Source organism: Psammomys obesus, unplaced genomic scaffold, assembly GCF_907164565.1.
Source record: "Psammomys obesus unplaced genomic scaffold, mPsaObe1.curated_primary_1811, whole genome shotgun sequence".
Taxonomy (NCBI): domain Eukaryota; kingdom Metazoa; phylum Chordata; class Mammalia; order Rodentia; family Muridae; genus Psammomys; species Psammomys obesus.
The window spans coordinates 3,275,174-3,291,720 of record NW_026589732.1 but is presented as its reverse complement, the minus strand read 5'-3'; the positions used below and the strand labels follow the sequence as shown (position 1 = coordinate 3,291,720).

At 51.2% G+C, this 16,547-nt stretch overlaps 1 protein-coding gene across 1 annotated transcript in view; it reads left to right on the top strand.

Annotated features, from left to right (window-relative positions):
• Positions 1 to 16,547, top strand: part of Gabbr2 (gamma-aminobutyric acid type B receptor subunit 2) — a 326,257-nt gene that overhangs the window by 426 nt on the left and 309,284 nt on the right. Inside the window, exon 2 of the mRNA XM_055605273.1 lies at positions 7 to 303. Coding sequence (XP_055461248.1) covers positions 7 to 303 — 297 coding nt within the window. The remainder of the gene's footprint in view (positions 1 to 6; positions 304 to 16,547) is intronic.

Here is a 16,547-nt window from a genome sequence, read left to right as displayed (position 1 = left end):
GGGCAGCCCCGGCCGCCGCCGCCGCCGCCACCGCCGCCGCCCGCGCGCCTGCTGCTGCCCCTGCTGCTGTCGCTGCTGCTGTCGCTGCCGCCCGGGGCCTGGGGCTGGGCGCGGGGCGCCCCCCGGCCGCCGCCCAGCAGCCCGCCGCTCTCCATCATGGGCCTCATGCCGCTCACCAAGGAGGTGGCCAAGGGCAGCATCGGGCGCGGCGTGCTCCCCGCCGTGGAGCTAGCCATCGAGCAGATCCGCAACGAGTCACTCCTGCGCCCCTACTTCCTGGACCTGCGACTCTACGACACCGAGGTGAGCGTCCAGTGGCTCGTGCCGTCGGGGCTGGGGGCGTCGAGGAGGGGACAGGGACGCGATTGTCCGATCCTCTCCGGCCGAGGGCACCGCGGGCTGTGCCCATCAGGGTCCCACTGGGCTTGGCACCTTCCACCCCTGGGTGTATGTGTGGGTGTGTGTGGAACGAGGTCTCCTTTGACCAGAGGAGGAGCAGAGGAGGTAGAGGCCGGACCCCCCAAAGGCCTGGGGTGGTTGCCCCCGTCCGGGTGCCGCTCGTAAGGTTGTGGGGTGCCAAGTGGGAGGAACAAGCGCCTTGACCACAAACTGGGCCAGCCACAGCTCAACCGGCTCTGGGGCCTGTTCCTAGACCCCCCAAGAAATCCAAGACGCTCTTTGAGGTCCGGAGGGTTCCGGGACCTTAGGGGCCCAAGCTCCCAGCGTGTGGTGCCCGTCCGCAGCTCAGGGACCGCGCGCCACGGGTAGCCTGGGGGCACCGAGGGCTCTGCAGAGCTGCTGCCTGCCTCTGCCCAGCGCCAGTGGTAGCTCGCGGTTTGGGGAGACTCCCCTTCCCCCTCTCCCCGCCTCAGATGAGTTGCTCATCGAGTGACCTGATGGGTCTAGTCTGGGTTGCGTGGCGGGTGTCCGGTCGCGCTGCCACTTTTATTCGGCAGCTGCAGGCACAGCTAAGCAGGTGCACACTTGAGGCGCCCGAGTTGCGGGAGCCTCGACTTGGAGTGTAGCGGAGGGTTCCCCTCCGGCCTCTTTCTCTGAGCAGAGCTGGAGCACCTTCCCATCCCAAGCCCCCTTCTCACGCCCTCTGTCTAGGTTCCCGAGAAGCCTCGGCTCAGACCTTGACTGCCCACTCCGAGGCTAGGACGGAGAGAGGGCCCGGAGGAGCGATCGGTAGCTCAAGGTTGGGTTTGCGAGTTTTTCCGGACCCAGGGAGCCCCTACGCTCCGGTCGTAGCCTCGGAAGATACGGCCTGAAGGGGGCAGTGATTTCCTTTACCGTGAGCTCTGTTGGCGCCTCTTGCATCGCCCAGCGCTGCCAAGGCGCAGCTCTTGACCCTGGCTTCCCCGGGCTCCCCCTGCGCGCCTCTGCCGGAGCCTGGGCACAGGCCCCTCAGACAGGGAGCATCCCTCTATGTCACTGGTGGTGTAACCTCGGCTTCCTCCCTTGCCTGGCCCCTCCCCGCCCCCCTGAAAAGAGCAGAATTGTAGACTGACTCCCATTCCCCGCCTCCCCCGCTTCCCGACGAAGCAGCCTGCTGTTGTGCTCTGTAAATAAAAGGTGAAAGAATCGGCGGCAGTTGGTGGCGGTGAGCTCAGGTTGCTGCAGGCGGAGAGTCTCCTCTGCCTCAGGAAGAGGCTCGCTGGGTGGCTGTACAGGGCTAACCGAGTGTGAAATCACTTTCGAACGACGTTCCTGTCGCCCTCATTTCTTGCCTGGTGTTTCAAGTTCTTTAGGGGTGCTGGTCTGGCGCATGCAAATAGAGAGGGCCATGCATTCACACAGAGGCATATCTCCTTGGCGCCTTTTCAGGTAGCTTCCACCCATGCTCTGGAAGGAACAGGGGACAGCCGGTTCTTTGAAGACAAAAACATTTGTAGATAGGGCAGCCCCGCTTGCATCATGACTCGGTCTCGCAGAATGTTTCAGTACGCTTCCTGAGAAGTTTCTTGTTAATCCGTTTGTGGCAGCAGAAGGATGGGTGTTTGGTTGCAGGGTGTGGGCTGGAGCTTTCACATTTCTCTTTTCAAGTGCATTTTGGTGGCTTTCTGAGTGAGAGGGCCCAAAATCAAGAGGATGAGGCAGTCAGGGGTGCTTCGGTTGCTGGGGATAGTTCAGAATCAGCATGGGGGGAGGGTGGGTCATGACTTCAGTCTAATGCCACCTGGGCCTGACTTGGGACTTTAGGCTGGAACACTAGGAAACAGGTTATCCTGGCGACCCCTGACCCCACCCACCCATGATCTTGATTCAGGCACCTAATCTCTAATCCCTCTAAATGCAGGTGTCCATAACTCAAGAGCAGAGTGGTTAGACGGCCTCTATGGAATGGCATCCAGGGGCTTACAGAGAGACGCCAGCAGGCTCCACTGCCAGGGCTGTAAGCTCTCGATAAATGACTCTGCCTCCCTTCCTGTACTTTCATTTGGTGTGGATTCACCAGTAAGATGCCGTGGCTCCAGGTGGGCTAACTCAGTCACTGCTGAAATATTAAGAAGGCTTTCTCCTCCTCCTGCTTGGTTTTACAACCTCTAAGAGAGCCAGGGAGGTTACTACCAGAGAAGGGAATTCTGGCTGACAGTCAATGTATCATCTCTTGCACAAGGTATCACATTTGGGAGAGCGCCCAGGGGCTATAATTACTTCCCTCCACCCCCATGTAACCCCATCCTTAAAGTTTTCTCTGTGCTGGAGGGAAGGAAAAATCAGTCTGAGAACTTGAGGCAGATCCAGGACAATCTGAAAGGCGTCTCAGAGTGAGTGAGTGGCCTGCGTTAGCACCATGGCTGTGTTTGTGTACTGTGAGCAAGGCCTCTCCACCTGCTGGCCTGTCACTCTCGAGGGATGGGTGCAGGGGAGGGAGGAGGGTGGTAATCTTGGCTGACTTTCTTGACATTTGATGTTAGTCATGGCTGCAACGGCCAAAGACCAAGGGAAGCCAGGACGGACGTCCATCCACGCCACCTGTAAAAAGAGGAGAGATGCAGCAAGCACAGGCTCTCTGCTCCCCTAGGCCAGCCTGCCTCCTGTATTTATTTATGTTGGTTGAGTCCGTCCTTTTTGCAATACTGGAGATTGAACCCAGTAACCAAGGGCATTACCAGCTATATCCCCAGCTCTCTACGTTTTCATTTTGAGATAGAGTCTCCATAAATTGCTCAAGCTGGTCTTGAATTCAGTGTGTCTCTCAAGCAGGCCTTGAACTTGCACCAGCATCTCTAGTAACTGGTATTCCATGCCCAGCCTAGAACTTTCAAGGCCTCTGTCAGCACCACGGTCGTAACAATGAGTGATCACAGCAGATCGTGGGGCTGTCGGATTTTCGCTTCTTTTGTGTGGTATTGCATTACTTCAGCAAACACTTGTTTATGGATTCCGGGAGGACTTGCATAATAAAAAACAAAAGCCAGGCGCTGAATGGGTAGACGTGAGGAAGTAAGTACCAGAAGCTACTTCGAGGCTCCTGCCTTCCGGAAAAGCTGGGTGTGGCATTTGGAGTGCCCAGTTCTTTGCTCTGTGTTTGAAAGTAGTTCAGACACAAAAGTGAACTCGGTGGATTACACTACTTATGAGTTCTTTGGTAGCCACATTAGTAAAGGAAAATAATAATCAAGGAATATGACTAAGAGTAATGGTAATGGGTCTGATTTAATTAACATTCATTTTAGAAAAATTGATAGATATAGAAAAGCATAAAGAAAACAATTCCCTATAATCGACCTTTCCAAAAATAATTGCATCTAATAATTAGTATTATTTCTTCTGGTTGCCAGTGTTTACTATGTTATGTACTTGATATTCTACTCATGTGCATTTTAATATTTTCTTTTGTTCAATTAACATTAGATCAGGTGAATTTCCTCATGTCTTCAAATCTATCCTGTTAATATAATTTTTAGTGGTTGTATACTATTCCATCTCATGAACACATAAATACTTAATCATTCTCTGCTGTTGAATTTTTGTTTTCTGACTTGTCACTATTAAAAAAAAAACCCACTGTAATAAAAAGTTCATGAAAGTTCAAAGGAAAGTTCATGAAATCAAAGAAAGGCACGTAACCCAGGGGTGTGGCTAGCTTTCAGGGAGATGACTGATGACACGGGGATCCATCTTAGAAAGCCCAGCACAGACAGACGATTGAAGAGCCTGCCTTCTTCTTGAGCAACTTTGCCAACTCCCTACTATCTTATGTGTTGTGCTTTATTTGATTTGTGTATATAACAGTGCACATGAGGAAATCAGGGCAGAGCCTAAGAGAGTCATTTCACTTCTCCTGCCATGTGGGTCCTGGAGTTCAAGTTCCTGTCACAAGGCTTTGTGACAAGTGTCTCTTCCTACAGTATCTCTCTGGTCTCCGCGTTGTGCTTTACAAGGGAATCAGATATCTGTGAGCCTTGTCTGCCTTCCTCAGGAGGCTGAGCTCAGCTCTGCAGCTGTGTGCTTAGCACCCGCTGGCGCTGCTGCGCTGCAGAAAAGTGTGAACCTCAGCTCCAGCTTCAGAGAGGTGACCAGTAGAGAGAAGGCAGAGCAAAAGAACCTTCCTCATCTTCAGCTCAGGATAAAATACGAGAGAGGAGAAGGCTACACAACTCGAGGGATGTACTACACATTCTGGAATCGAACTTCCTAAATAGTGAATGTTATAGCATTTGAGTTCTATCAGTGCAGTTTTTAATAATAATAATAATAATAATAATAATAATAACTGGATAGATCTGAGCCTAATGATACAGGCCACAATTTCAGCTACTCAGGAGGCTGTGGCAGGAAGATCATAAATTCAAGGCCTTCCTGGGCTACAGAGTGAATTCCAGACCAGCCTGGACAACTTAGTGAGACCTTGTCTCAAAATAAGTTTTTGCCCAATATGTGTTAGGATCTGCTTCAATTCTTACTACTGCAGGCGAAAAAAGATGGACCGAGCTGTTTTAGGTCAGGCTCACTTTGAGAAGCTGTAGTTCCACTGACCAGCCTTTAGGAAGTGCCAGGCTTAGGACTCTTGTTGTAGAAACCCAAACTCTACTGGCTCATTTCAGTAAGCAAACCCTGGATTGAGCTACGTTCTGGTATGTCTGTATCCAGGGGCACAGTGAAAGCTTTAAAAATACCTTCCTCTCTGGGTCTTGGCTCTGATCCCTTGCTAGGTCACAGCGAGGCATGCTGTCCCAAGTGGTGGCAGATGGCCTCACACAACTGCAGCTTTGCACACTCCCAGGAAATCCAGCATGAATAAAGCTGCCTCCCAAATGCTCCAGCAGAGGTTCTAGGCTCATGTCATTGGTATGAATTAGGTCATGAATTCAGCCCCTAGAAAATCACATGACACCAATGTGTCAGGCCTGTGCCATGAAATGGGAGAGAGAGAGGGAGGGAGAGAGAGAGAGGAGGTTAGCTGCACCCAGTCTTGGGAATGCAGAGTGGAGAGGAAGGCCAGGCATGGTAGCGCATGCCTGTAATCTTAGCACTCAGGAGGCAGAGGCAGTTGGATCTCTGAGTTCAAAGCCAGCCTGTTCTACAGAGTGAGTTCTAGGACAGCCAGGGCTCCACAGAGAAACCCTGTCTCAGGGGGTGGGGGGAAGTGGATACCAGAGTGGAGAGGAATTTGTTCCTACTAGGAAGTCAGATAAAGAGGTATGGATGTCAAGGGGTCTGTTAGTGCCATCCACAGACACCACCACAGACACCACTGCAGTCCCATGGGAAGTTCTAGGCTTACAAGACAAGTGTCAAGAGACTCAGCGGCAGAGAGGAAGTGACCATGAGTGTGCTTGGAGAGGCTTCAGAGGAGGTCTTGGATAGGGTAAATATAACAGACACCGAGAGCTGAGGCCTAGGGGCTATGGAGGTTGGGCCCAGGGAAGAGTCTCAAGATTATAGAGGCAGCAAGGTAGGAGATGTGGTGCCTTGTGAAAAGTAAGGCAGCCTGGGACTGGGTGTGGCTGCCTTGGAGAAGGTTGGGCTCTGAGGAGCTTTAGTACTTTGGTAGGAAAGAAGAGGCTGACTATGGACAGAATGAGCGTGGAGACCTGGAAACTGTTGTTATCGTAGACCCAAGAGAGAGAGGCTGGGGTCTCAACCGGGTTGGAGAAGCAGAAGGAGGAGTGGGAAAAAGTGTGGCATCGTGACCTGGCCGGGCAGGAGAGGCACTAGGAAGAGACCCAGAGGAGAGCATTTCTCGACAGCTGTGTCTCTGAGAGAAAGCAGGCAGGGATGGGGCGGGTTGTGACCTCCCTCTGCCCCTGCACCTCCAGTGCTCACTGATACTTGTTGAATGAGGTCAGGAGAATGGGGTCTGGATATGACTTACCTGTGTGGTTTTTGTACAGTGTGAGGTTCCTTATGCTGACCACATAGAGCTGCTCTGAGAAAGCTATAAGATACACATAGTAGTTCCAAACATGATGTAAACACAGGCACTGTTTTCTGACGCCATCGCTGAGAAGGGTGCTGGGGACAGAGGACACGGACACTGAGGGCTCCATTGGGTTCACCTTTCCAGTGCAGCTCTGTCCTCCTGCATGTGACCGATGTCTGTCCTCCCTCGATGCCTGCAGGCAGGGCAAGTCTGACTCTCGGGAGGGGGTATCTGGCAGAGCTGGGCACACGGTGAGCCTGAGTGAACGGTTGCTGAACTGTAACTTGGATGAGTTAGCATCTTGTGGCATGGTTCTCCTGGACCACTTCCCTGGGCCTTTATCGTCTCACGCCGAGGTGTAAGTGACTTTAGGGATCAGGATGACCTTTGCTGCCAAGCTGGCACTATCTCCTGCAGTTCCCACCAGCAACAATTCTTGAGCTCCCAAACACCCAAATGGGCCAATGCCCTCACCAAACTCACACCCCACTAATTCCTCAGTCTGGACAGGTACCCATGGACACACACCTTTTTTTGTCCCCAAATTCCTTCAGGAAGGGCATGAGAGGGATTGTCAAGTCTGTTTAGTGCAAGTTCTAATGTTGAGCTAGAGTTTTATGGTCTGACACCATTTTTAAGGGGTTTCTTCCTGCATTTGGCCCTCCCTGTTTACACGGACAGAGAAGACATTATCCTGGCTGAGATCCCAGCAGGGCGCTTAGGAGATGGGTATGCAAGATGACCAGCAGGAACAGTGGTGCTGAACCCACAGGAACTCAGGAAGCATGTCTTCTGTTAGGGTGGGCCAGGTGACTCTGCACTAACAAACCAGTCCTGGGATCCCTGTTGCATATTTAACTCAAAGTCCTGTGTGTGTCAGAGGCCCTTCTTGTTGACTGTCATCCAAGAAGCAACATAAGGGATACAGGCTGTTTTCATGCTGTGTCAAGAAAAACCCTCAGGAAGGTACCGCGTGTGCTGGCATCTCATATGTGAACTGGGTTTTAGTTGCCTTTGCTTTGCAAGTGACATGTATGATTTCTCTTGGACCAGAAATAGTTACCTTACCCCAAATTTAAAGGAATCTGGGAACTGCAGAGGAACGCATGGATGTCATGGGCATTTGCCATATGGAGTGCTTCAGGAAGTTGATGCCAAGGGGCAATCTATAGGTGTCAGAGATCTCAGGTTATAGCTGAGAGAGATGAAAGACTAGGCTTTGGGATGGGGGTAGAATAGAGAAGGCACAGAGGGTGAACCTGGTCAAGGCACATGATGTGCTCGAATCGGGATGTCTTCAGAAACCTACCACTCTGTACAATAAATGTACTGCTACTGCTACTAAGAAAAGGCTAGGTAGGGGGTGTCCAGGCCATGGCACTGTTCCCATACTTATGGAAGAGAAGGCATGGAAGGACAATTGACTGAAAGGAATTACAGATTCAGGGGCTGCTCTCAGAAGTCTTGGGCAGACCAGTGGGGAGCTCTGGAGCCAGGGCCGTCTGATTCAGATGGCGGGAGGGGCGGTGTGTGAAGAAGAGGATGGGGGGTTCCATGCTGGGCCTAAAGCATGTCTCTTGGGAGGTTGCATGGTTGGGAGGACCTTGGGTTTCTGAAAAGGGGTTAAGCAGCTCACCCAGATGGCTGCCACTTCGAGGCCTATTCCTGCTCTGGGGCCTTCATGCCACACCTACTTCCTGGGGAGAACATTCCACCGGTGAGGTTCTGCAGTTTAGCTCTCAGTGAGAAGCAGGGCCTGCTCTCAGGACTGTGCTGTGTAGCAGGCCTAGGCCCCAGTCACACACGGTGTGATCCACCCACCATAGCCAGCACAGGCTACGGTGGAACACCTTCCGCTGCTTAGCCATTCCCAGCTTGACTGAAAGGGAAACCTGACTTCTCACCTCTTAGTGTTTTGGTTCCAGGAAGGTGAGAGCACGAACAAGCAAAGCTGCCCAAGAAGCCTTGCACCTGCTGCTGTTTTCCTCTTCTCTGTGGTTATATAATAGCAGGCTGGGAGGCTGGTGAAATGCCTTCCTCTGGGTACCTGGCTGTCTAGGGAGGCAAAGGTGTGCCAGTCTGAGGACGTAGAGGAGGAGTCCAAGAGAGGGCCAGTGGGTTGGGTCCTGCTGTGCCCTCAGTGGCTCGCCTTGTTGGTGAGTCTCTCTGCTATCTGTGGCCTACAGCTGGGGCAGAGCCTCTCTGTGCCATCTTAGCACCAAAAGCTGCACATTCCCCTGAGCACCACCTCAGAGCCAGGTCTACAGAACAGGGGCTCCAAAAATACACACGGAACAAGCAAACAGCTCTGTGAGCCTGATTCCAGCTCACGGGTTCTGGGAGGACTCGTGAGCGTCATCATGACGAGTTAGTGAGGAGCGCTGTGTGCCAACCATCAGGGAGGGCTTTCTGATCCATCTTTACACATTCTGCAGGGGTCACGGAAAAGAGGAAACAGCATGTGTCGAATGTCCCAACAGGAGATGACATGCCAAGCTGATGCCACTCTTCTTTTCTCTGAAGACAATGTGTGTAGAGTCCTGTAACGTACAGCCCAGCCTGGGAGGAAAATCTACCTGGGCTGGGGAGAAGTTCTCTGGTCTCAGGTTGGTTTATTGGAGCAATATTTCAATGAAGACTTAGGAGCTGGCTTTACTTTCAGAGACCACCCTGAACCAGTGGAGGTGGGGCCAGGTTCCAGTCCCAGGAGACACTGTAGGAATGAAACCAAGTCATCAGTCTGGGTGAGTCAGGTGGTCTTGTGCCAGACCTGGGCACCTCCTTGATAGCAAGGCTTCTTCCAGGCGCCAAGGGGCCTGTGCATCTGTGTGGTAGGTACTGACCCAGGAGGCAGGATTAGAAAGCCATCATCTCCCTGACGCCGGTGATGGGTCTGGACCCCATTAGAGAAGCAAATCTGATAAGGCCACCTGTAAACAGAGTTGATTATCTACGAGATGATTTTCAATCAGAAGATTCTTGCCCAAATAAAAGGTGTGGGCATTGTGGTGGCTTTTGGACAGACTGAGGGTTTCTTTTGCCAATTTTTACTTTCCTGGTCTTTTTGAATGTGCTGTGTATTGAAGGGTGAAGTGTCATTGTTGCCCAGAAAATTAGTAGAGCCAAACGTAGGGAGTAAGTGGAGTGATCCATCTTCATAGGTGCCTAGGGGTGCCAGTCACTGGCTGAAGCAGACCTCTTCTCCTGCCATTTAGCAAGCATCTCGTGGGTCAGGATTCTGATGAAATCTAGCCAGCAGAGGCTTGGGGAGTCGTGCGTTACTGCTGTTCCTGTGCAGTGGGGTCAGGAGGGACACAGAGAAAATGATATTTTCACACTCTGCTCAAGATCCACTTGACTTGGTTCAGAGGGAGCTGATTCTGAAAGCAACAGCCACACTTATGATAATCATCACTGTCTCGTCGAAGCAGTCTGCCTTGTTTCTGGAGCTACGCATTCACGGACGCTTCTATGCAAAGGCCCGGAATGGCTTCCAGGACCTGATGTCTCACCACAGCAAATGACCAGAGCCCATGATGATGCCCTGAGCCAGGGTCAGAGAAGGCCTTGACTTTGACGGGAGAACTGGCGTCCATCTCCCTAGTGTAAACTGGGGCCCACGGAACCCTTTGGACTCTGGGAGTTTTAGGAAGGTTAGGGAGCCCTCACAGAGCTCCTAGTATCGATGTCAGAAAGCAATAGCAAAAAAAGTGTGTGTGGGGGGGGGGCGATGTAGCTGCAGGTGGATTTATGAGAGACTAGAGCAAGAAGGATGCCCCATTTTTTTGCACTTCCTACCTGTTGGTAGAGCTGCTTGGGACGTGCTGCATCTGCCATTCATTGAACTCTCAGTCTCACACGGAGAGGGCTCTTCCTGTTCACCTGTCACAGATGGACTGAGCAAGGTAAGGAGACGACCTTCATGCAGTTGGTCAAGAAGGAGCTGAGATGTGAGCCTGGCACAGATGTCCACGTCATCACGTGTCATCATGCAGTTGCCCCTCCCCCCCAAAAGAGCTTTTTTTTTTTTTTTTCTTTCAGATGATAGGTTGTTTTCCCTGGTGAGCTTCACCCCCAACTGTTTGCTTTCCTTCTAATTCAGACCCACCCTCTTCCTTCTCCCACCAGCCCACTTCAGCCGCACACCCCCAGTTCTGTACTCACCTTGAGTATATCTGTCTACACACCTGGCTCTCACTCTTCCTCTCTCTGTTCTCTTGCACCTGGAGAACTTGGCTCTTGGGGGAACTTGTCACCTCCTGTTGTGTTTACTTCGGTGCTAGTGTGTGTGTTTCTCGTTGGACTCAGATCATCTCCAGGGCGACAGTTGTGCCTCCTATACGTAACTGGTATCTCCTTCCTTAGCACCAGCTCTGGCCAGGGCCTGGGTGATGATGGAGAGGCGGAGATGGACCAGAAACAGCTGGTCCCTAGAAGGTGCATGGAAGAAGTGGGCCAGGCATGGTTCCCATACACATGAGAAGTGGGGTGGCGCAAGGCTGTCCTTTCCTGTCCCCGACACCCCAGCATCAGAACCACTGCTTATCTGGGTTCCCTGATTTATACTCTGCAAGGATGCACTGTTGTTCTGGGATTGGCAACAGGACTTCCTCCTTGCATAGATGGCCTTGGAGGTCTTCCAGGGTCAACCCTCTCAACTCCCAGATGGTAGAGCATCTACTCCGTCTTCCTCTGGGCTCGACCATGTGGTCCTTTGTGACTCCTCAGTGAGCATGCTCATTCTTGCACAGGGCCTTTGCACAAGCTGCCACCATTGGCAATGCCTTAGCCAATTTTCTTCCTCCACTGGGAACTAGCTTGAACTTGGTTCCTCTGTTCTTAGAAAAACTCACACATCATGACTCCTCCCAGAGATATGGCTGTTCCTTCCCTGTTCCTTCCTGCAGTTGCCATTTGACATTTGTTGGTCTGTCTTCATTCTTCCAGGGGGCAAGAGCGGTCTGTTTTTAGCTTCCCAGAATGTCCAGTGTCCTTTCTAGCACACAACAGATACTCAGTAAATACTTGTAGAATGAATGAGGACCAGCTGAAGGACTGGAGGCTGACTAAGATGTTTATAATGGCTTGCTGGTGTGTGGGCTGCAGGGAGACAGCTGGTCAGTGTGGGAAGTTAACCAGAGTCAGCCAACCCGTGTAGTATACACTGCTCAGGGTCACTGTGAGGGTTGACAGAGAGCGCTCACCGAATCGTTGAGCAGAGGGGCCCACAGTCAGTAACTGACTTTCAGTGTGACGGGTTGCGGGTGAGATGCATGTGAAAATGTAAACTGCTGAAATTGCAAAGACATTACTTCTCAGTCAGGAGGGCTGGGCCTGAGGCCGTGGGCAGGTCATGACCCGGGTCTGAGCATTATGGCTGGAGGCTTTTCTAGTTGAAATCGCTGGGGGCGGGGAGACGCTGCAGGCTCAGTGGGGAGTCCTGGGAGTGTAGTCTGTCCTCTCCCGTAAGGTCCTTATAGAACTGTTTTGTTGGGACTTGTTGCTCTTTCCTGGTCCCCTCTCCCCTAGCTGAGTGCTGGCCGGGCCCACAAGGGCAGCCCTGGCACATGTTTTCTGCCTGAGGGGTTGCAGCACCCAGGTCTGGACCTACAGAACCCAAGGACATTTGTGTGTGGCTGAAGCTTCTCTCTGGGCACCTAGCATGGCCCTTGCTCTGCTGGTGCCGAGCAAATGTGTTCTGTGTGAGTGGTGTTAAATACATTGTTGAAGCAACACTTTGGGATAAAAATCACAACTGAGCCTGCTAATGGAGAAGGTGTTAGGAGATGCCTGTTGAAGAGCAGATTGGAGCAGCTGGATCTGAGTCTGGAGAGAGACGATCTGTTGTCCTGCCTGAGGAGGACACAATTCTTTAGCACCCAGAGGCAAATCATTTAGATCAGAGGCAAGGCAGGGTAGTGGGCAGACCGCTGGATGTGCTATGGGTCACCTGACCCATTGTTCTCTAGTGATAGTCTTGAACCAGTCACGGGGCTTCTCTGTGCTTTGGGTCCATCATCTGTAAAGGGGAACAGTGATGCTGTTTCTGGTTTTTCATGGAGCTACTGGAGAGAAGAGAAGTGGGGGCGGGGCAAAGGTGATCACACCTGTAATTCTAGCACTTAGCAGGCTGAGGCAGGAGGATGTCAAGAGTTTGAAGTCAGCTTGGGCTACAGAGACTCTGTCTCCACAAAATCAAAAACAATTGAAGATAATAATTTAAAAAATCCTAATAAGATAGGCTTTACAGGCTGGAGAGATGGCTCAGTGATTTAGAGCACTTACTGCTCTTACAAAGGACCCGTTTTGCTTCCTAGCACTCACATGGCAGCGCACAAGCATCTAACTCGTTTTAAAGGATATGATGCCCTCTCTGGCACTGCATACATGTGTACATAAAGGCAAGACACTCATACACATTAAATAAAATAATTTTATTTATTTGATTTGATTTTTTGAGACACGGTTTCTTGGTGTAGATGTGGCTGCTCTGGAACTCTGTAGACCAGGCTGTCCTTGAACTCGGAGATCTGCCTGCCTTGGCCTCTGTTAATCTGTTGGGATGGAAGGCGTGCACCAATCAGCCTGGCTGATTTTTTTTTTTTTTTAAGAAAATTTTCAAAGAGTTGTAGAGAGTCACAGCTGTAAGACACACCTGAATTATCTACAAAGACTGTTTATCTGGCATTCTCTCAGTCACTAGGTGTTTTAGCATCTTTTGGTTTTGTTTTGTTTGAGACGGGACCTAGTCATATGACCCTGGATGGCCTGTAACTTCCTATGTAGACCAGGCTATCTCTCTCCCTCTGAGTGCTTGAATTGTAGGCATGTACCACCACACTCAGCTTCTAATGACAGCTTTATAAAAGACACAGGGATGCTATGAACATTCAAGCCACGGACGCCTCTGTTTTCAGCGCTGCCTTGGTACATAGTGTCTGTCCCATGAAGAGAAGTGGAGGAGGGGTAGGATGTCTTCTTTGAAGGGGCACATGTGAGGACTGTAAGTTACTCACAGCAGGTGACCTGCAAGCTGGCCTTGAAGGAAGCAGGCAGAGCCCTATTTGAGGACTAGTGACAAGGTCAGGAGGAAGGACATCAGGGCTGTAATGTGACGGCCATTCAGTTGTGGCTGCACCTAGTGACAAGCTGTGGAAAGACCTAGAAGGCTGACAGGCCTCGAAAGCACATTAAATCAGTCATGGCTCACCTAGGGTTTCCTCAGTGGCCTGGTTTCTAGATGGTGCTGGCAGCAAAGAGGCTTCCTGCTGGGACACACACCCTCAAGTCACCCGGAAGCTGAGCAAATAACCTTCAGGAATGTACAGAGCCTAGGGTGTAGGAGAAGAATGGGTTAGACAGACCTGTGGTTTGGCCCAGGCTCTGTTCACAGTGTCTGTGAACAGGCCTCAGGACATGCAAACCCTGCAACCTACTCAGCCTCCTCTGTCTCACAGCAGGGAGTGCATGCTTATTGAGAGGCTTGGAGAGCTGAAGCCAGGCAAAACAAGCCATGCCTGGAAATACTGAATGGGTGCGGGACCTAGCCTTATTTGGTATCCAGAACCTGCCAGGGGACCATTCTAATTCCAACAATGGAAACATGACTCAGGGCCTGAAGAGAGCCCAGGAGTGATGTTAAAGCTTACTCGAAGTTGGGTCTGTAGGTGGACAGAAAGGAGGCAATGAAGTTCGCACTTCTCTTAATGGTGTTTTTGATGAAGGAAGCAGGGGAGCATGGGCCAGGCTGGAGTAAATGTGGACGAAAGCCACAAGAAGACAGGTTGCCAGGCCTGGCTGTGAGTCTGAAGGCAGAGGCTGGCATTGACTTCCGGCTGGTGGGTGGCCAGGCTGCCATGAGAGGAGGCCTCCCTCAGTGATGGGGGGGGGGAAGGGGAGCCACACACTGTGCTCATCCCCAGCGCTTGTCTCCATTAGCATGGGTGTGGTGGGAGATCTTCTACCCCTATGTCCCCTTTGTGGGCACCGAGCCGAGGTTTACAGACAGCAGAGCCACTGGGGCCCTGTCATTTTGAATTCTTGTGATTAATCAGCCCGCCTGGGAAGGATGGAGCCTTGGCTTCCCAGCTGGGACAACGGATGGCTTTGCTTTTGAGACCTGCCAGGTTCCAGCCTTGTTGTGGCCTGCCTCAGATTACTTCTTCTGTGGGCAGAGAGTGATGGGCCGTTTGGAAAATGCATTTGGAAGGAAGAGATTCTGAGCTGAGCAATACAGTGGTTTTCACACAGCACTGATAAAGAAGTTGATGGATAAAGACTAAATTGGATTTTTACCAAGAAAAGACTCGGTGCTGGGTGTTTGGTGAAAGAGTTATAATGGCTTAGGGGAGCTGTGGGGAAGGGAAAGCTGTGGTCAGAATCCAGGCCCTGAGGCTGGGAACACTTTATCTCATCTTATAATTTTGGTATTCTTTGCCTCAGTTTCCGTAATTGTAAAAGGAAAAGGCACTTTCAGGATGATTACTCTTCCCAGCATTTGGTACAAAACCTAGACCCTCATTCATGGTGGACAAGAATACCACCAGAATAATGGCCTCAACCTCCTTTTAAAACAAGCAAATAGACAAACAAAAAGCGTTTACATTTTTGAGACAGCTCTCACCAAATTGCACAGATTGGCTTTGTGATTCTCCTGTCTTGGTGTCCTAAGTGGCTGGGATTTCAGGCCTGTACTACCATGCCTGGCTCCCTGGTCATCTTCTGCTTCACTTGGGTAACAATCCCCAAAGCCTTTCAGACCAAAGCCAAAACACAGCATTGCTGCGAGGGCCCCGCTGTGACAGCACCCACCGCCATGAGAGGCAGGGGCCCTGTAAGTCACAGGAGAAACAGTACCGCGGAGATAATAGGGCCTAAGTAGGTCTCATTTCAGTTTTAAGAAGAAATAGGGCAGGAGATGTCAAGACTGAGCCATCTATTCTTGTTTTTAAGTTGGAATTTACTTTTTAAGGAAGAAAATGGGCAGTTGGAGCCTTTCATCCTGCGAAAAGAGAAGTCAGGGTGTCAGCATAGTCAAGGCCCTACAGAACAAGCAAACGCTACATCCCAGAAAGGGTTTTGCGGATGGCTGAGATGAATGAGAAGGCAACTTAGCATGGGTGATGGAGCACACCTGTGATCTTGGCACTTAGGGGGCTGAAATGAGAGGCTGGTGAGCTCAAGGCCAGCCTGGTTTATTTTGAGAAACCCTGTCTCAAAACAACAGGCAAGCCGGCAAATGAGAAAACAAGGAAGTTTAGAAGTTTAAGGTCTTTGGTGACTGACTGAATCGTGGTAGCCAAGCGGTACCCGAAAGCCTAGCACCTTGAGTGTTAGAGACAAGCTATCTGGGATCATGGGACAGAGGGAAATGATCCTGCCCCCCCCCCCCCCCGTATATGTAGCAATGGCTGTCTCTGGTGCAGATCTCTTTGTTCAAAGCCAAACTCTATCTTCTGGAACCCCAGGATGTGGCTCTCTTGGCAATTGTGGCCAAGCATAGGAGGAGGCAGACCCTCCTATGAAGTGGCAGCATCCAAGTCTTAGCCCCTGCCTCCACAATTCTTTACAGGCAGGAAATCAACCGCTCCCACCACCCTCTCGGAGATACATCTAGCCTGCACTGGCTCCGTGCCCTGTGTACCCCCTCAACACCAGGGCTTTCTCAATGTTTGGTCACTCTGCCTGCCACACAGCCAGACAATGTGTAGCTCTGGTTTGTCATTCCTACTGTCCATAGAGGGCTGGTCATGCTCACATAGGCTGTTAAGAAACTTGACTGTCTGAGAGTCCCACATGCATGCTCAGAGTGGGATCAGAACCTTCAAGTGTGAAAGTGAAGATCCCCTGGGTCCCCTGGGTTCATGGAGAACAAGGTGTAGAGAACTGACCTTGCTTACTGTGATGAACAAGTGGCCAGATTGGGTGGTACCTAAGGAGAGGGGACCTAGGGTTTTCAAATTCTGGGAAGATATTTGATAAAATCTCCGTGACTGCTCAACAAGATGGAGAAGACAGACCATTCAGGTGCACCTGCTGATTGTTGGAACCTCCCAGGCAAGATGTTAAACTGCAGGTTTTTAGGAGTGGTTGTCCATAGGACTCTGAGTCTTGCCTGGACCTTTAAGGTGTGTGTGTGTGTGTGTGTGTGTGTGTGTGTGTGTGTGTGTGTGTG